The following is a 19,760-nucleotide window of genomic DNA, read 5'->3' as shown; positions in this document are numbered from 1 at the left end:
AAATATTGGAACACACCAAGCAACGAAAATAGGACGCAGTCTATTACGCAAAACCAGTAGCCCAGCTCGTACAGCTACTTGTATCCAGTTTGAATTCGAGCGAAGAAACTAGCAGTAGAGCCAGTACGACTCCTAGCTTACAATATTGTAAGGAATATTGTACCGTGTGCGGCGGGCTGCAGTTCTGATAAGCTTGCGGCCCGGGGCAGACGTGCGCGTACCGCGGGGAACATTCACCTTTGTCCCTCTGATTCCTCGCTGCTGGTAATTATAGTCATAACCTAAGCATTTTCAACGCAACTCCGCACGCGACCCCGGGTCGGTTTTATTTTTGTCTTCGGTGCAGGGATTAACCCGGCCGTCGCCACTTTTACTGCCTTAAGGCAGCGGGCCACAAGGCCGCCTTAAGCACAGCCACTTATGGACCTGGCCGACCCCAGTCAAACAATTTTTTCGTTAATGCAACTGTGCAAACGCATGCCAGCCTCACCGAGTTCCCTCGGGATGAATTTCACGATTTGATTCGCTACGCGAATCATAACTGCCTACCGTAAACATTCACGTACGGGCTTGGCCGTCTCCAAGCACCCCAATTTCACTTCCCCACGCAGGACTGCCGTAGGGAGAGTTAGCCAATTTTTATCAAGAGTGTTGTGAAGTGTTAAGTTTTTGCGTGTACCAATTTCTGCCCAAGCGCCAATCAGCTAGTGCGCGTGTAGAAACGTATAACGTCCGTTCAGCAATAAATATGTGTAACCACATTTCACGAGAGTCTAACGAGTGTTTTTCTTTGGTTGTAGTTAGGCATCAGCTTCCTATACTGCCTAGGGAGTGCACCCGACTTCATCAGCATATCATTTCACGTAATTCAAATCAAGCCACCGAGTCTAGGGGACGCGCTGGGGCCGATCGACCCACTCATGGTTAGCCGACAGAACTAGCCTGGCCCCTGGCGCCCTCCCGGAACACACCACCAATTCTCACGATCAGCCCCTTAGACTTGCCGCTGGAATCGCACCCGAAACCTCGGCCGATGGCAAAATAAACTACGGCATAGTTTTGACATAGATTCCTGATGGGTACCTCTGTCTTCACCAACACCTGACTGGAAGCCTGGGTCACCTACGTAATGTAGGAATACCTTTTTTTTTCTCTTTGCCAGATATTAGTGCTTTATCCCTTCTCACTTCATACTGACCAAGAAAATAGTTGGCCAGCCACAATACATTCTCAAGTTTAAACCTGTATAGTATCTTACAGTTTCTTTCTGTAGCATATTTTTCCACATCATACACTTTTGTTTTTAAAACCATATAAGTTCATGAATTCTGCTGTTTTAAATAACTTGTAGTAACTACCTAACACATCATTAAGTATTTGAAAATCACTTAAAAAGTGATATAAAACACAGTACAAACTCATAAAACTGAGTTTTAATAATTTTTATTCATATCTATTTGGAGTAAAACTCTGTGGTTTAGAATTTCCCCCCACTCATTTAGTATCTGCTCAATTCTGAGTTTAAACTTCATAAATCATGAGCAAAAGTATATACTCATTTTTATTCATATCACTCAATATCTCAATCATCATATTATGGTTCTCCTTATATGCTGTTCTTAGTGAGTTGATATGTATATATTTAATCAACTCAATTAGTGAATTATAAAAAAAAAAAGGCAAAACAAAGTGGATTCATTAAATTATATTGCTTTAAATGTAAAGTACTCAAAATAAAAATTGGATTAATATGTGCGACAGTTAAATATTTATCATCCTGTTTAATAGGAATGGTCTTAAGTCACAAATCAAACAATTTAACATTAAGTACTAATTGTAATAAAGTACAATGACAACAAATATCTCAGTAAAATTTAGATTTTAAAATTTATATATTAAAAAATATATATATAAAACAATTGTTGGTGGTATACATATTTTCATATTATTTGTACAGTTGTTGATGTAAAGGGTTGTTGTTGAGGGATGACATCAGAGGAATCTTGACTTCTCCTTTGTTTCCAAGCCCTCCGCCCTGAGGCGAGACAGCAACGGCCTGTAGATGTCTGGCGTGAAGGGCAGCGTCATCCCTTTCTGCTGGATCTCGCCTGCTCGACAGACAGACACAGCAGGCGGTTGGCTCCCTGTTGAACCAACGAGACCGCAAGCCTGGCGACGGGGTGACGGAGGGCGGGGACTCACCGTCCAGCACCATCTTGGCGGCGATGGCCGTGGGGACGCCCACGGCCCGGGACATGGCGGAGCGGCCCGGCTCGCCGTACGACACCATGCTGATGCCTCGGCTCTCGCGCCGCCCGTCCGGCCACAGGATGCCGACGTCGTGCCTCAGCACCACCAGGTCTCGGTCCGTCTTCTCTGCAGTCACACGCGTTGTCAGCCCGTCAGGGTGGCTGGCACTCCCGGCGGGACGCTCACAGCCGAGTAACGGCTGGCAATTTGGTTAAAAGTAATGCGTAATTTCATGGGAAACAACTGTAGACTAGTTTCGCTCTATGAGAAAACACATACGTTTTTGCAAGAATGGAACATAAATATATCTCTAAATAAATATACACAACCACAGTGAGTTTGAATTCGAAAGACATACACAAGCTGCAAGTTCATCACAACAAAATTAGATAAAAAAAAATCTAAACTACTTATGGTCTAAAGTGCTTCCTGGCGAGTATGTGTGAAGAATAAAGAGTTTACCACCAATTATTTCAATTAAATAATTTTTCTTCGCCAATGTAATTAGCAGTGAGTCAGTCATCATTCGTTTCAACATAACCTAGATGCTGTGTTCCATGTTAAATATTTTATCTATTAAAAATGTTGTTCGACCCAAACTTCGAAGACACATGCCTACCAAACTTGGTAAGCACTATAGACCAAAAGACCTACGAACAATCAATTTTGTGTTTGTGTGTGTGTGTCTGTGTATTTGTTTGTGTGTGTGTCGGTGTATTTGTTTGTGTGTGTGTATGTTAAACAGTTACAATGTGAGAAGAAAATTATTCCGTAGGTCAAATTCAGTCAACTTAAATTAATAATAATCTAATACAAAATAATTCTGAAATCCAGACAGCAAATTTGAATGAGATTGTTTTTAACATAAAAAACCAAAATCTCTCCACCTCCTTCGCCAGATTGATTCCATTATGGTTATTGAAGAATAATAATAAGAAGAAGAAAAGCTGTGTTAATTTGCATCTTTTAAATTATTTAGGCAGTGAAGTAGTGGCAGGCAAAGAAGGGTTGGATGAAGTCGAGAAGGCACATGCTCTACTCACCCAGGGCCAGCCTCTTGGACAGGAAGTGGCAGATGGTGTGCACTGGGGTGTTCTTCTTGCGCACCGGGTCGTCCTCCAGCAAGCCCAGGCTCTTCTCCTCCAGCCCTCGCCCCCAATGTGCTGCTGGCTCTACTCACCCAGGGCCAGCCTCTTGGACAGGAAGTGGCTGATGGTGAGCACAGGGGTGTTCTTCTTGCGCACCGGGTCGTCCTCCAGCAAGCCCAGGCTCTCCTCCTCCAGCCCTCGCCCCCCATGTGCTGCTGGCTCTACTCACCCAGGGCCAGCCTCTTGGACAGGAAGTGGCTGATGGTGAGCACAGGGGTGTTCTTCTTGCGCACCGGGTCGTCCTCCAGCAAGCCCAGGCTCTTCTCCTCCAGCCCTCGCCCCCCATGTGCTGCTGGCTCTACTCACCCAGGGCCAGCCTCTTGGACAGGAAGTGGCTGATGGTGAGCACAGGGGTGTTCTTCTTGCGCACCGGGTCGTCCTCCAGCAAGCCCAGGCTCTCCTCCGCCAGCCCTCGCCCCCCATGATCTGCTAGCTCTACTCACCCAGGGCCAGCCTCTTGGACAGGAAGTGGCTGATGGTGTGCACAGGGGTGTTCTTCTTGCGCACCGGGTCGTCCTCCAGCAAGCCCAGGCTCTCCAGAGCGTCCACCCTCCGCCAGCCCTCGCCCCCCATGTGCTGCTAGCTCTACTCACCCAGGGCCAGCCTCTTGGACAGGAAGTGGCTGATGGTGTGCACTGGGGTGTTCTTCTTGCGCACCGGGTCGTCCTCCAGCAAGCCCAGGCTCTCCAGAGCGTCCACCCTCCGCCAGCCCTCGCCCCCCATGTGCTGCTAGCTCTACTCACCCAGGGCCAGCCTCTTGGACAGGAAGTGGCTGATGGTGTGCACAGGGGTGTTCTTCTTGCGCACCGGGTCGTCCTCCAGCAAGCCCAGGCTCTCCAGAGCGTCCACCCTCCGCCAGCCCTCGCCCCCCATGTGCTGCTAGCTCTACTCACCCAGGGCCAGCCTCTTGGACAGGAAGTGGCTGATGGTGTGCACTGGGGTGTTCTTCTTGCGCACCGGGTCGTCCTCCAGCAAGCCCAGGCTCTCCTCCTCCAGCCCTCGCCCCCCATGTGCTGCTGGCTCTACTCACCCAGGGCCAGCCTCTTGGACAGGAAGTGGCTGATGGTGTGCACTGGGGTGTTCTTCTTGCGCACCGGGTCGTCCTCCAGCAAGCCCAGGCTCTCCTCCGCCAGCCCTCGCCCCCCATGATCTGCTAGCTCTACTCACCCAGGGCCAGCCTCTTGGACAGGAAATGGCTGATGGTGTGCACTGGGGTGTTCTTCTTGCGCACCGGGTCGTCCTCCAGCAAGCCCAGGCTCTCCAGAGCGTCCACCCTCCGCCAGCCCTCGCCCCCCATGTGCTGCTAGCTCTACTCACCCAGGGCCAGCCTCTTGGACAGGAAGTGGCTGATGGTGTGCACAGGGGTGTTCTTCTTGCGCACCGGGTCGTCCTCCAGCAAGCCCAGGCTCTCCAGAGCGTCCACCCTCCGCCAGCCCTCGCCCCCCATGTGCTGCTAGCTCTACTCACCCAGGGCCAGCCTCTTGGACAGGAAGTGGCTGATGGTGTGCACAGGGGTGTTCTTCTTGCGCACCGGGTCGTCCTCCAGCAAGCCCAGGCTCTCCTCCTCCAGCCCTCGCCCCCCATGTGCTGCTAGCTCTACTCACCCAGGGCCAGCCTCTTGGACAGGAAGTGGCTGATGGTGTGCACTGGGGTGTTCTTCTTGCGCACCGGGTCGTCCTCCAGCAAGCCCAGGCTCTCCTCCTCCAGCCCTCGCCCCCCATGTGCTGCTGGCTCTACTCACCCAGGGCCAGCCTCTTGGACAGGAAGTGGCTGATGGTGTGCACTGGGGTGTTCTTCTTGCGCACCGGGTCGTCCTCCATCAAGCCCAGGCTCTCCTCCGCCAGCCCTCGCCCCCCATGTGCTGCTAGCTCTACTCACCCAGGGCCAGCCTCTTGGACAGGAAGTGGCTGATGGTGAGCACAGGGGTGTTCTTCTTGCGCACCGGGTCGTCCTCCAGCAAGCCCAGGCTCTCCTCCTCCAGCCCTCGCCCCCCATGTGCTGCTGGCTCTACTCACCCAGGGCCAGCCTCTTGGACAGGAAGTGGCTGATGGTGAGCACAGGGGTGTTCTTATTGCGCACCGGGTCGTCCTCCAGCAAGCCCAGGCTCTCCAGAGCGTCCACCCTCCGCCAGCCCTCGCCCCCCATGTGCTGCTAGCTCTACTCACCCAGGGCCAGCCTCTTGGACAGGAAGTGGCTGATGGTGTGCACTGGGGTGTTCTTCTTGCGCACCGGGTCGTCCTCCAGCAAGCCCAGGCTCTCCAGAGCGTCCACCCTCCGCCAGCCCTCGCCCCCCATGTGCTGCTAGCTCTACTCACCCAGGGCCAGCCTCTTGGACAGGAAGTGGCTGATGGTGTGCACTGGGGTGTTCTTCTTGCGCACCGGGTCGTCCTCCAGCAAGCCCAGGCTCTCCTCCTCCAGCCCTCGCCCCCCATGTGCTGCTGGCTCTACTCACCCAGGGCCAGCCTCTTGGACAGGAAGTGGCTGATGGTGTGCACTGGGGTGTTCTTCTTGCGCACCGGGTCGTCCTCCAGCAAGCCCAGGCTCTCCAGAGCGTCCACCCTCCGCCAGCCCTCGCCCCCCATGATCTGCTAGCTCTACTCACCCAGGGCCAGCCTCTTGGACAGGAAGTGGCTGATGGTGTGCACTGGGGTGTTCTTCTTGCGCACCGGGTCGTCCTCCAGCAAGCCCAGGCTCTCCTCCTCCAGCCCTCGCCCCCCATGTGCTGCTGGCTCTACTCACCCAGGGCCAGCCTCTTGGACAGGAAGTGGCTGATGGTGTGCACTGGGGTGTTCTTCTTGCGCACCGGGTCGTCCTCCATCAAGCCCAGGCTCTCCTCCGCCAGCCCTCGCCCCCCATGTGCTGCTAGCTCTACTCACCCAGGGCCAGCCTCTTGGACAGGAAGTGGCTGATGGTGAGCACAGGGGTGTTCTTCTTGCGCACCGGGTCGTCCTCCAGCAAGCCCAGGCTCTCCTCCTCCAGCCCTCGCCCCCCATGTGCTGCTGGCTCTACTCACCCAGGGCCAGCCTCTTGGACAGGAAGTGGCTGATGGTGAGCACAGGGGTGTTCTTATTGCGCACCGGGTCGTCCTCCAGCAAGCCCAGGCTCTCCAGAGCGTCCACCCTCCGCCAGCCCTCGCCCCCCATGTGCTGCTAGCTCTACTCACCCAGGGCCAGCCTCTTGGACAGGAAGTGGCTGATGGTGTGCACTGGGGTGTTCTTCTTGCGCACCGGGTCGTCCTCCAGCAAGCCCAGGCTCTCCAGAGCGTCCACCCTCCGCCAGCCCTCGCCCCCCATGTGCTGCTAGCTCTACTCACCCAGGGCCAGCCTCTTGGACAGGAAGTGGCTGATGGTGTGCACTGGGGTGTTCTTCTTGCGCACCGGGTCGTCCTCCAGCAAGCCCAGGCTCTCCTCCTCCAGCCCTCGCCCCCCATGTGCTGCTAGCTCTACTCACCCAGGGCCAGCCTCTTGGACAGGAAGTGGCTGATGGTGTGCACTGGGGTGTTCTTCTTGCGCACCGGGTCGTCCTCCAGCAAGCCCAGGCTCTCCTCCGCCAGCCCTCGCCCCCCATGTGCTGCTGGCTCTACTCACCCAGGGCCAGCCTCTTGGACAGGAAGTGGCTGATGGTGTGCACAGGGGTGTTCTTCTTGCGCACCGGGTCGTCCTCCAGCAAGCCCAGGCTCTCCTCCGCCAGCCCTCGCCCCCCATGTGCTGCTGGCTCTACTCACTCAGGGCCAGCCTCTTGGACAGGAAGTGGCTGATGGTGTGCACTGGGGTGTTCTTCTTGTGCACCGGGTCGTCCTCCAGCAAGCCCAGGCTCTCCTCCTCCAGCCCTCGCCCCCCATGTGCTGCTGGCTCTACTCACCCAGGGCCAGCCTCTTGGACAGGAAGTGGCTGATGGTGTGCACAGGGGTGTTCTTCTTGCGCACCGGGTCGTCCTCCAGCAAGCCCAGGCTCTCCTCCTCCAGCCCTCGCCCCCCATGTGCTGCTGGCTCTACTCACCCAGGGCCAGCCTCTTGGACAGGAAGTGGCTGATGGTGTGCACTGGGGTGTTCTTCTTGCGCACCGGGTCGTCCTCCAGCAAGCCCAGGCTCTCCTCCTCCAGCCCTCGCCCCCCATGTGCTGCTGGCTCTACTCACCCAGGGCCAGCCTCTTGGACAGGAAGTGGCTGATGGTGAGCACAGGGGTGTTCTTCTTGCGCACCGGGTCGTCCTCCAGCAAGCCCAGGCTCTCCTCCTCCAGCCCTCGCCCCCCATGTGCTGCTAGCTCTACTCACCCAGGGCCAGCCTCTTGGACAGGAAGTGGCTGATGGTGAGCACAGGGGTGTTCTTCTTGCGCACCGGGTCGTCCTCCAGCAAGCCCAGGCTCTCCTCCTCCAGCCCTCGCCCCCCATGTGCTGCTGGCTCTACTCACCCAGGGCCAGCCTCTTGGACAGGAAGTGGCTGATGGTGAGCACAGGGGTGTTCTTCTTGCGCACCGGGTCGTCCTCCAGCAAGCCCAGGCTCTCCTCCGCCAGCCCTCGCCCCCCATGATCTGCTAGCTCTACTCACCCAGGGCCAGCCTCTTGGACAGGAAGTGGCTGATGGTGTGCACAGGGGTGTTCTTCTTGCGCACCGGGTCGTCCTCCAGCAAGCCCAGGCTCTCCTCCGCCAGCCCTCGCCCCCCATGTGCTGCTGGCTCTACTCACCCAGGGCCAGCCTCTTGGACAGGAAGTGGCTGATGGTGTGCACTGGGGTGTTCTTCTTGCGCACCGGGTCGTCCTCCAGCAAGCCCAGGCTCTCCTCCTCCAGCCCTCGCCCCCCATGTGCTGCTGGCTCTACTCACCCAGGGCCAGCCTCTTGGACAGGAAGTGGCTGATGGTGTGCACTGGGGTGTTCTTCTTGCGCACCGGGTCGTCCTCCAGCAAGCCCAGGCTCTCCAGAGCGTCCACCCTCCGCCAGCCCTCGCCCCCCATGATCTGCTAGCTCTACTCACCCAGGGCCAGCCTCTTGGACAGGAAGTGGCTGATGGTGTGCACAGGGGTGTTCTTCTTGCGCACCGGGTCGTCCTCCAGCAAGCCCAGGCTCTCCTCCGCCAGCCCTCGCCCCCCATGTGCTGCTAGCTCTACTCACCCAGGGCCAGCCTCTTGGACAGGAAGTGGCTGATGGTGAGCACAGGGGTGTTCTTCTTGCGCACCGGGTCGTCCTCCAGCAAGCCCAGGCTCTCCTCCTCCAGCCCTCGCCCCCCATGTGCTGCTGGCTCTACTCACCCAGGGCCAGCCTCTTGGACAGGAAGTGGCTGATGGTGTGCACAGGGGTGTTCTTCTTGCGCACCGGGTCGTCCTCCAGCAAGCCCAGGCTCTCCTCCTCCAGCCCTCGCCCCCCATGTGCTGCTGGCTCTACTCACCCAGGGCCAGCCTCTTGGACAGGAAGTGGCTGATGGTGAGCACAGGGGTGTTCTTCTTGCGCACCGGGTCGTCCTCCAGCAAGCCCAGGCTCTCCAGAGCGTCCACCCTCCTCCAGCCCTCGCCCCCCATGATCTGCTGCAGCTTGCTCTTGAGGTTCTCGTAGAAGATGGTGGAATCGCTCAGGCCAATCAGGGTGCATATCAGCTGCCGCTGTAACATGTCAGTAATGGAGTCTCTTGCAAACACCAGTGCCCAGTGCTTGCAACCTCATCAGAGCACAGGGCATTTTAGGGGTACAAGGGATGAAAGGTACCAGCATGGGAACCCACAGAAAATTACACCCTAAAAATCATGTTAGGTTAACTTTGTGCTCATTGTTTCATACATACATAAAGGTGTCTGAACCAGCAGTACTTTAAGACAGTGCAGAATCTATCTCTAAACAAAGTTTTTATTGATGCCCCTTACCACTGTATATTAACTTGCGTGCAATCCTAACTTACACAAAGCCTGGTTCACTCCGAATAATGTAGTCGCGTCATGGTGAACATTTATTGTTTGAAATTGGTAGCTATTCACATGTTAATTTTGTAAGGCTGAATAATTATAAATGGAACAGCACTAACACAGTTATGTTTGTAACAATTTCATAATTCACTGTGGCTGCATGGCTCTCTTACCTAAATTTGTGGCAGAGGCTTACTCAAAGATATGAAAGTAGGGCTTCTGTAACCCTTTTTCCCTCCAAGTTTTATTTTTATTTCATTGGTGATAACCTGATACCAATGTCGTGATTTCATGCAAGCTTTTCTTTATATCTAACACCATCTCTCCTAACATACCTACATCAACATGGTCTCACTCACATGACTGCACTAACAGCTCTCATTACGACCAAGCAATATGTTGGTCAACACTTACATCTTACATATCCCTCTTTTACAAAACATTTTTGATTACAGCTTGACCTCATTAACAAAGCCAGACCTTTACACCAATGAGTCTGTATGACTCACCTGCCCCTTTTTAACATTACACTTTTTTTTTGTTTACAAATTTGACAGCTTTTACAAATCAATTTCACATAACTGAGAAGACCAAGAGCACAAAACTCACTTTATTTTGTGTGAAAAAGCTTTAACTACGAACTCAATTACCCACATAATGATGTTTGCCCTCACGTTTTTTTTTTTTTTTAATTTTTGTCCTTATATTTAATTGGCACCATAATCTCCCTACCTGACCTTGTGTACTTTGAAGGATGTCATTTCACTTGCTTTTGGAGTGTCTTCAATGTTCCCTGCCACCTAGTGTTCTACCAGGGAGAGGCAGTGATATTCCTAGGTTCGACCCGGAGATTCATTTGTCGACTGTCCACCAACCGCTTCTTCCGGAAACCCCGTAAAGTCAGGAAACAAGCTGGAATTCCTTGCATGAACGTCTGGGTTCAGAAGAAATGTTCGCAAATGAATGGTAGCGTTGCAAGACCCCTGTCCTAGTACACTAGTAGACCAGCTGATTACACGGTTCAAGTTCTAGTGACCTAGTTTTTCTTGCTTGCATTCTGTCCTTATGAATATTCTGGCAAGTAATATTTATAGTTAATTATTTTATTCAGAAAAGATTTTTAAATACTTTTTACTGATTACCACTTTGTTGGCTAGGTTCCTTTTTATGTAATTGTAATTTCAAATATTTTATCTAAATGTTCTTTTATGTGGTGCATGTTGATGTAGGTGCAGATGATGTTGAAGATGTTTAAGAGATTAAAATGTTCTTAGCAGACCATAGAGGTCCAGTTTGAAGATTATAAGGAGGCTAGTGTTAAAATCATTACACATTGATGAAATGATGAGAGTATTGCCCTGTTTAGAAAAAGTTGATGAAATTATTTGATAAGAGCTGAATCTGGTAAAAAGAGTAGATGTTCAAGTTTTTATGGAATCCAAAAGAATTTGAAATTTGGCTAGATATTTGATCTCCTTGTTCATATACTTGAAGTATATAAACACGTGTCATGGTTCCCTTAAAAGTTAGATTATAAATCAGCCAAGCACCTGTTTCATTGAGCATGTATTTCAGTTTCAATAACTATCCCCTGCATGATGAACTTTATCTCTAGTTTTGTTTTCCTTGCAAGAGACATTGCTGCCAAGGAGAAAGTCAGACCGTGAAGGGGAGGGGGGAGCGCGGTGCAGGTGCCCTCGCAGGCTCGGCACGGCCGGAGCACGCACCCAGGTGATGTCCGGACCCTTGGGGTGCAGCGCGGGGTGGGGGGTGCAGTCGAACAGCCCCAGCCTCTGCATGCCTCGCACCGTGTCGCAGAAACCTGCCGCAGTCACGCCCGTCCGTCACCCCCACGCACACACCCACCGCACCAGACAACGCACGCCAACTGCCGAGGCGAGACCTTGGAAGCGCAGGGTGCCCCTGATCACGGTGTGGGCCTCCTTGGCGATGCCGTAGCGGTCGGCGTACACGGTGGAGTCCCTGTTGGGGAAGCCCTCCAGCGAGAAGCCGGGCAGGAAGTGGAGCGGCCGCGCCTCCTCCATCAGCTGGCCGCCGTCCGGCACCGTCACTTCCTGCGCGCACGCACATCACCGGTGTAGCCGTGCGGCCCCGTTCCACCCCGACAGGCACAGCAGGACAAGTACCTCCTGTCTGCCACGCTGATACATTGTGAGAACACTGCCCTTTCTTTTTTAGGACACTCCAGTTTTACTTCTTACAAGTTGTGACAAGTCACACTAAGACGACTGTTCCTTGCTCTTAGAATGATTCATGCAACTGGGGAATTTTGGTTTAATGCAGTGTTTTGGACATATGTATACCATTGCAGTTTTGCACTGTTTGTCCATGGAAAAATTTTGTCAATTTTGTCAATATTTTTATTCCTTGTGGTTAAGAACTTTGATAGAATACATCTCCATGGACTATGTTACTCTATGCAAGCTAGAGATGCCATTTGACGACCATATACCATTTCTATCTTGGCGGCAATCAGATTTTTTATTATTAACATAAACATTTATTAAAATATTTTATAAGGTAAACCGTTATTTAAAAATTTTATAAAGCTCATACATTTTGTTTTAAATTGGATGTTTAACTTTATTTTTGCATTCATTTATGTTTGTTTTAAAGAACTTTTTCGTTTGGCGTCTGTTGGCTTGGGCCACAGCCGGCCAATCAGAACATTTATTTTAGTTCATTCGAATTTTTAAAACCTGCTTCTGTGACTAGACGTCATTGAACACAGTTGTGGCAAAATATATCAGTGTAAATAAGTGTGTGTATGTAGTTCTAGTAAGCAATCCATATTGAAAATTGTTGGCTTTGACTCACTCTAACTCTGTGAAGTGTAAAAGAATATAGTTCATTTTTGTCCTATTTGGTTATAATTACTCAAACTACTGTGTAGTGAAAATAGTATACAATTAAGGTGCCCAGATAAAATTTATTGTTATTATTGTCACTATCAAATGTGCACATGCAGAAGTATGTAAACACAAAAATTGACATCCCAAGTGAGGCCTTAGTTGTATTCACACCACATGGTATCGGCAGATAAATGGTTTATAAGTTGATTAGTCAGACAGTGGAAGAAGCAATCAGCATATGTTTCAAAACCATGCAACTCTGAATCCTTGAGAAGCATGGGAATCGATAGAATTAACCAATTCCAGAATCGGAATTGACCCAACACACTAGTATTATTTTTTTCCAGTGAGTTTACAGTGTGACATACGAAGCTATACCAATTAATCCCACCCACTAAATGTCATGCAACTCACATTAAAAAAACAACCATAAGAATGCCCCTGATGTCTTTACAAAAAGAGTGCACATTAACTGGTAAACTTTCTTGAGCCGTGATGTCAAATCGGAGAGATCTCTCCAGACGTGGCCTCACCTCTCCTCGGTGGAGGTACTTGGCCGTGCTAAGCGTGTTCTGCAGCACGCCCAATGGGTTCCAGCTGAACTTGTAGCGCAGAGCGTTGTCCGAGAACTCCGGGGCCGGCAGACCTGTGCGCGGACACACACGTGTGGAAGAGCACCTCGCTTCGTGCTGCCTCACAGTTAGCTTTGCTCCAGCTGTGCATGCTTGGCAGTGCACGGACAACACTGGTGTCATGAGCTACGTAAGGGGTGCGGACTGCAACGAAGAGGGCCGAAGCCAGCGTGACTGGGAGAGAACCTGAGACAGGACCTGAGGACATGTTGATTAATATGAGAAAGCTTGAACCCAGTTAAAAATAAAAAATAAAAATTTGAAAAACAGAGTTCTTGAAATACCGTATTTACTCGTGTATAGCGCGCCCTCGTGTATAGCGCGCACCACGATTTTTGCAACTAATTCCAAAGAAAAAAAAAATTGAAATTTTTTTTCCCCCCATAAATAAATTTTACTAACATTTTGTGGTACCTGATTATTTAAATTGATGTGTGGTGATGCGTCAGGAAAATACATAAACTCTGCTGTCTAAACGGAAGATAATGAAGCGCTATATCGTCACAACTGGTACGTGGAAGGAAGGAAGGGAGGGAGGCGTGCCGCGCTACGTTGCTAAGCTGGCGCGGAGAACTTGATGACTCACCGGTGAGGAATGGAGGAAGCGAAGAAGTTGCCGGGGGGGGGGGGGAAACTGGTGACAACATTCTCTCTTTCTCTCTCTCTCTTTTTACTAGCTTCTGAGCTGGCTTTCTGTAAAGGGGGGAGGTCTAAAAATAAACAAGAGACCATGATGTGCGAGCTTGCGCGCGCGCGTGTGCGTTTGTGTGTGTGTGTGTGTGTGTGAAACAGAGGCCTTGTTGCTTGTGCGTATGTGTGGAGGCTGGCCAGAAACGTCACCCGTCACCCGGCAGTTAACGACTTCCACTCCTCCCCGCCTCCCCCCCCCCCCAAAAATTTTTTTTCCCGTGTATAGCGCGCATCCTTATTTTTTTCCTTTACTTGAGGGGAAAAAAGGGCGCGCTATACACGAGTATATACGGTATATGGCAAGAACACCTTAAAATTAAATTACTTAAAAAATTTAAAATAGCTCCAAATCAAATAATTTGTGGCGCAAGTCTTGAACCACACACAGTCCTTCTAGCTTCAAGCAACAGGGAAACTTGGAGGATAATGCCAGTGGTTGGTCTGTCATTCACCGCTCCCTCCAGGACTTTACTGTGTGACTCGTCACAAGACATCGCAACCTGAGAGATCGCAGTTAACACTTTCCAGATGAGCAAACTAAGTGTTAAGATTGAAATTTTTTTAACATATTTTTGAATACATTTTTTAATTACCTTAGTAAATTTGGTATTTTATTCGGGCATTATTAGTATTTTTATGTAGTTGAAATGCTATAACTTGGCTCTTTTCAAGGATGCATTACAATATGAATTGCTGGATAGTTTGTTACTGTATGCGATAAGAAGGAATGTAGTTAAGAGACAGGAAGAATACTGACAGAGCCGAGCTCGCAACAAGTGCCAGCAACGTCCTGAAAGTTCCGACGGCACTACTATCCTCGGGCGGCCAGACCACCCGCCTGCTCCAACGCACGAGGAAGCGCACACAAACACTGATCGCCCGCGGCTCCGGCCGGAGCGGGCGGACGCACCTCCGCAGTAGGAGACGAAGGACTCGACCTTGCCGCCCGCCTGGTGCACCTCGTCGAAGCACTCCATGGCCAGCAGGTGGTCGATGCCCGGGTCCAGCCCCACCTCGTTGACGACCGTCACGCCCGCGTCCACCGCGCTGCGTCACACACTCTCCGTCCGCCACAACCTCTCGCACAAGCACTGGTACAAGCAGGAGCAGGTGTTATACTCGGCATCAGTTAACATTCTCTTCATTACTCTTTAATCTGTGACGTGTATCAGTTTCATTATGGTATTCCCATGTTATACCAGAGTGTGTGAATACTCCAGCCACACTCCAAGCTGAAATCCCTGTGAGACCACTGACAAAAAAAGGTACCTGTGACAGAAATTCATATAGGTAACAAATAAAATTAAAACCAAACTATGTGAGTGAATATTTAGGATTGAATATTTAGGAGTGATATTGGCATACAGTGGAACTTCGCTACTACGAGTTTTGACACTGGTAGAAGATTTTATCTTAAGTCTCAAGCATTCGTAACAGCCAAAAATTGATTTTAAAAAAATGTAGTTAAAAGCTGGTTTCCCACACCTTAAAAAAAATTACTTAACACATTTACTCAAAATATTGCAAAAGAAAAAATTAAAAATTAATTTATACACAAAAAAGGTCTTCGTTAAATTTTTCATATTACTAAACATTTTGGGACGATAGAATTGTATCGCCTTGGAAAGGGTACCTTTCATACTTTTGGTGGCGGTAGTGTATCTGGGTAGAAACTGGAAAGGTAACCTTTCCGATTTCTTAAAATGTTTCGGTTTTAATGGAAATATGCAATGGAAAGGTATCCCCTTTAGAAAGGGTACCTTTCAGGATTTTCTGTACAATTACACAGCAGAAAATAAACTGAAAAGGTACCCTTTCCGATTTCTTAAAATGCATATTATATTCTGCTTTAAAATCCTGAAAGTTATCCCCTCTTGAAACATATCCCAAAATGGCTGCCACACAAGTAATGTTTTGATACAAGCACCTATTTCCTCAGTTTCATACTAAGTAGCGCTGGTAGGGAGTGTCAACAGAATACCTTACCTAAACCAACCTAACTTAACTTAACCTAACCTAACATAACCTAACCACTATTAAACGTTATAGGGAGCTAATAAATTAACATTTATGAAATGTAAAATTGTAGATAAAGTCTTTTTTCTGATGTGTTTACTTCATACCATTCTTTCACCTGGCCTGCATCGATACATCACTTGTTTGGCAGCCATTTTGGGATATGTTCATCACTTGTCTGGCAGCCATTTTGGGATATGTTCATCAATTGTCTGGCAGCCATTTTGGGATATGTTCATCACTTGTCTGGCCACCATTTTGGGATATGTTCATCACTTGTCTGGCAGCCATTTTGAGATATGTTCATAAATTGTCTGGCAGCCATTTTGGAATATGTTCATCACTTGTCTGGCAGCCATTTTGGGATATGTTCATCAATTGTCTGGCAGCCTTTTTGGGATATGTTCATCAATTGTCTGGCAGCCATTTTGGGATATGTTCATCAATTGTCTGGCAGCCATTTTGGGATATGTTCATCACTTGTCTGGCATCCATTTTTGGAATATATATTCATCAATTGTCTGGCAGCCATTTTGGGATATGTTCATCAATTGTCTGGCAGCCATTTTGGGATATGTTCATCAATTGTCTGGCAGCCATTTTGGGATATGTTCATCAATTGTCTGGCAGCCATTTTGGGATATGTTCATCAATTGTTTGGCAGCCATTTTGGGATATGTTCATCACTTGTCTGGCAGCCATTTTGGGATATATTCATCAATTGTCTGGCAGCCATTTTGGGATATGTTCATCACTTGTCTGGCAGCCATTTTGGGATATGTTCATCACTTGTCTGGCAGCCATTTTGGGATATGTTCATCACTTGTCTGGCAGCCATTTTGGGATATGTTCATCAATTGTCTGGCAGCCATTTTGGGATATGTTCATCAATTGTCTGGCAGCCATTTTGGGATATGTTCATCACTTGTCTGGCAGCCATTTTGGGATATGTTCATCAATTGTCTGGCAGCCATTTTGGGATATGTTCATCAATTGTCTGGCAGCCATTTTGGGATATGTTCATCAATTGTCTGGCAGCCATTTTGGGATATGTTCATCAATTGTCTGGCAGCCATTTTGGTATATGTTCATCACTTGTCTGGCAGCCATTTTGGGATATGTTCATCAATTGTCTGGCAGCCATTTTGGGATATGTTCATCAATTGTCTGGCAGCCATTTTGGGATATGTTCATCAATTGTCTGGCAGCCATTTTGGGATATGTTCATCAATTGTCTGGCAGCCATTTTGGGATATGTTCATCAATTGTCTGGCAGCCATTTTGGGATATGTTCATCACTTGTCTGGCAGCCATTTTGGGATATGTTCATCAATTGTCTGGCAGCCATTTTGGGATATGTTCATCACTTGTCTGGCAGCCATTTTGGGATATGTTCATCACTTGTCTGGCAGCCATTTTGGGATATGTTCATCAATTGTCTGACAGCCATTTTGGGATATGTTCATCAATTGTCTGGCAGCCATTTTGGGATATGTTCATCACTTGTCTGGCAGCCATTTTGGGATATATTCATCAATTGTCTGGCAGCCATTTTGGGATATGTTCATCAATTGTCTGGCAGCCATTTTGGGATATGTTCATCACTTGTCTGGCAGCCATTTTGGGATATGTTTCCAGAGGGGATATCTTTGAGGATTGTATGAGTGAGCACAACCATGTGGCAAAGTGTTTCAGTGTCTGCACGCCGGAGAGCGAGGGAGACCAGGGAGACAGGGAGACGGGGCAGTCACCTGGCGTGCAGCTCCTGCATCTCGGGCGTGCAGTAGGACGCGGTGACCATGTGCACGCCCTGCTGGATGCAGACGCGGGCCACCAGGGCGTGCAGGGAGCGGGGCAGCAGGGACACCACCACGTCCGCCGCCGACACCAGCTCCTGCAGGCTGTCGGGCCGCTCCGTCACGTCCAGCAGCGCCGGCTCCACCCCGCGCTCGAACGACGAGGCGATGGCGTCCGCTTCGTCCTTGAGCGCTGCCGCTGCACACATCACACGTTTAGAGATGCAAACATTAAATATTCATAACGTTCGCAGGCTTTCGCGGCCATTGTCTGAAGTAGCTTGGCTTCTGGGTTGTAGCCATGTTCTTGGCGAATAATTCACCGATGTTTCGGTCGACATAGCAGTCTCCATCATCATCCAGTAAGTAACTGCTCCCTGATGATGGTGACTGCATTGTCGACCGAAACGTTGGTGAATTTTTTCTCAAGGACACGGCTACAACCCAGAAGCCAAGCAACATAAAATATTATTTTATGAGAGTTTTGGATAAACCTTGAAACACCATTTTAGGTTGTGATCCCAAGGTTACCATCGCTCGAGATTGCCTGGAACACCCTCACATTTGAGCTCATAGTTAATAGTGTAGTTTTCTCTTGCATAGTTAGGAAGAAACAGACTTAACACAATGTGCAACACAGCTCCGAGACCACACAGTCGAGCAGGAGCAGAACTCGTACCTGGGACAGGGGGAGTGTCAACAGCAACGTCTGTCACCACCTGGATACTACTGTTTAACACAGTGGTCCAGACGCAACACTACTACTAGCTCGCTGTAGGAAAGGTTTTGATGGAGATTAAAAACTGACGAAAACTAGCTTCTACTGCGCAGTTAAGGTTCCCCCCTCACTTCTTTGCGACAGAGAATTTCCGTCACTCCCCTCTAAGTTGCAAAGAAGGGAGGGGGGGAACCTAAAATGCGCAGTAGAAGCTAGTTTTCGTCAGATTTTAATCTCCATCAAAACCTTTCCTACAGCGAGCCAGTAGTACCTTCACTTGGTTCCCAGTTACATGTCTCTTTGTAGTTGCGATCTCACTGTGAACCTCAGCACTGGAAGCTGCCAGTATGTAGCGATCACAAGTTACTAAGAGGCCCGCCTAATCAGTGAGACGGGATGAAGGTGCGATGCTTACTGGTGTGTCTAGCAGTGTCTCCTCTAAGTGCAAGGCTGTGGATTAGCGCGCAGTCTTCTCGTCGTGCATATGGCTAATGTGATACTTGATATGTAACCATAACATTACATGGGGGGAAATAAATATTAAAGTGTAATGCAATTTGTACCAGGTGTTTCATGTCTAAAAATATATTCTGAAAACAAGTGTTTCAGTCTTTTTCACACTTTTAAAAATAGAGTTTAAAAAACAAAACATGGAAACAGAAATACTCATCAGCCCTCAGCAAACACACATCACTCGGAGATCTTGAGCAGTTTTTATATCACGCAGTTTTCTTCTGAAGCTTTACACACCGCATGTGTGTCCAAATAGTTGGGGCCCTTAAGTGCTAAAAGTAAACCATCATTTAAGCTGCATAATTATACTTACAGACTTATAAAACTCAATACACTACAAACACACTCATTTTCAATACCATCCAAATGATTCCTCATAGGAAAACTTGTACTAACTGTTCACACATGGGAACTGTGCATGCACGGAATGGAAGGTGAGGGAGACGGTAGTTGTCAGGTCACGTCAGCCCCACCGAGGCGATATGGCTTTGACTTCCAGCGAGGCATAGCCCGGACTCACAGCACGTTTCCTGACGTGCACAGGTTGCTGTTAGCCGTGGGTTTCCTCCGGTCGCCCGCGCTGCCTTTACTGTTCCTCTCACAGTTTCACCCTTCGCCGGTCTGTGACGACATTGACGTCAACAACACATGACATTCATCCAACTATAATTGTTTAGTAGGAACATGATACTTGAGTGTTTGAAATAACTGCATTTTTAATGGGTATAAGAAACAGGCACACAATTCTTATCTCTACTGCGAGGTACACAAGCGAACAGAAGCGGCATGTGGACACAAAGAGGGAGTCACAGACAGAAGCTCAGTGTGCGGGGAGGACCGGCAGGGAACACTACACTGGCAGATAAGGCGTGGCTGACACGAGGGACTGAGGGACTGAGGGACTGAGGCGAGGGGGCGTGCAGGCGGACGCACCCACGGTGATGTGCACGTTGCTCTCGCGGTGCAGGTACTCCACCACGGGCGCGCTGACGTAGCCCGCCCCCAGCACCAGCACCTTGCGCGCGCTCTCCTCCGTGGGGAACGCCTTGTGCCGGTTGCGGTAGCTGCAACAGCGACCCGCGCCACCTCCACCACTGTGGCTCCTCCCTATCACCCATCTACAATCCCTTTCTTAAACTGCAATAATACAACACATTTATAACAAATATGTAATTAAATATTAATCTATTACGTACAAATATTTAAATTGTCTTATTTTAAGAATGTGTAAAGAT

At 49.4% G+C, this 19,760-nt stretch overlaps 1 protein-coding gene across 1 annotated transcript in view; it reads right to left on the bottom strand.

Annotated features, from left to right (window-relative positions):
* Positions 1–1,922: 1,922 nt before the first annotated feature.
* LOC134535490 (alpha-aminoadipic semialdehyde synthase, mitochondrial) overlaps positions 1,923–19,760 on the bottom strand; it is a 46,052-nt gene continuing 28,214 nt past the window's right edge. The window contains exons 11-19 of the mRNA XM_063374622.1: positions 19,459–19,589; positions 17,250–17,493; positions 14,393–14,529; positions 12,694–12,806; positions 11,191–11,362; positions 11,015–11,109; positions 8,780–8,990; positions 2,203–2,376; positions 1,923–2,108 (exon numbers count right to left, since the gene is read on the bottom strand). Of these exons, the coding sequence (XP_063230692.1) occupies positions 1,993–2,108; positions 2,203–2,376; positions 8,780–8,990; positions 11,015–11,109; positions 11,191–11,362; positions 12,694–12,806; positions 14,393–14,529; positions 17,250–17,493; positions 19,459–19,589 (1,393 nt within the window). The 3' untranslated portion in view covers positions 1,923–1,992. The remainder of the gene's footprint in view (positions 2,109–2,202; positions 2,377–8,779; positions 8,991–11,014; positions 11,110–11,190; positions 11,363–12,693; positions 12,807–14,392; positions 14,530–17,249; positions 17,494–19,458; positions 19,590–19,760) is intronic.

This window comes from Bacillus rossius, chromosome 8, assembly GCF_032445375.1.
Source record: "Bacillus rossius redtenbacheri isolate Brsri chromosome 8, Brsri_v3, whole genome shotgun sequence".
Taxonomy (NCBI): domain Eukaryota; kingdom Metazoa; phylum Arthropoda; class Insecta; order Phasmatodea; family Bacillidae; genus Bacillus; species Bacillus rossius.
The sequence above is the reverse complement of the archived record's forward strand: the minus strand, read 5'-3'. Positions and strand labels throughout refer to the sequence as shown.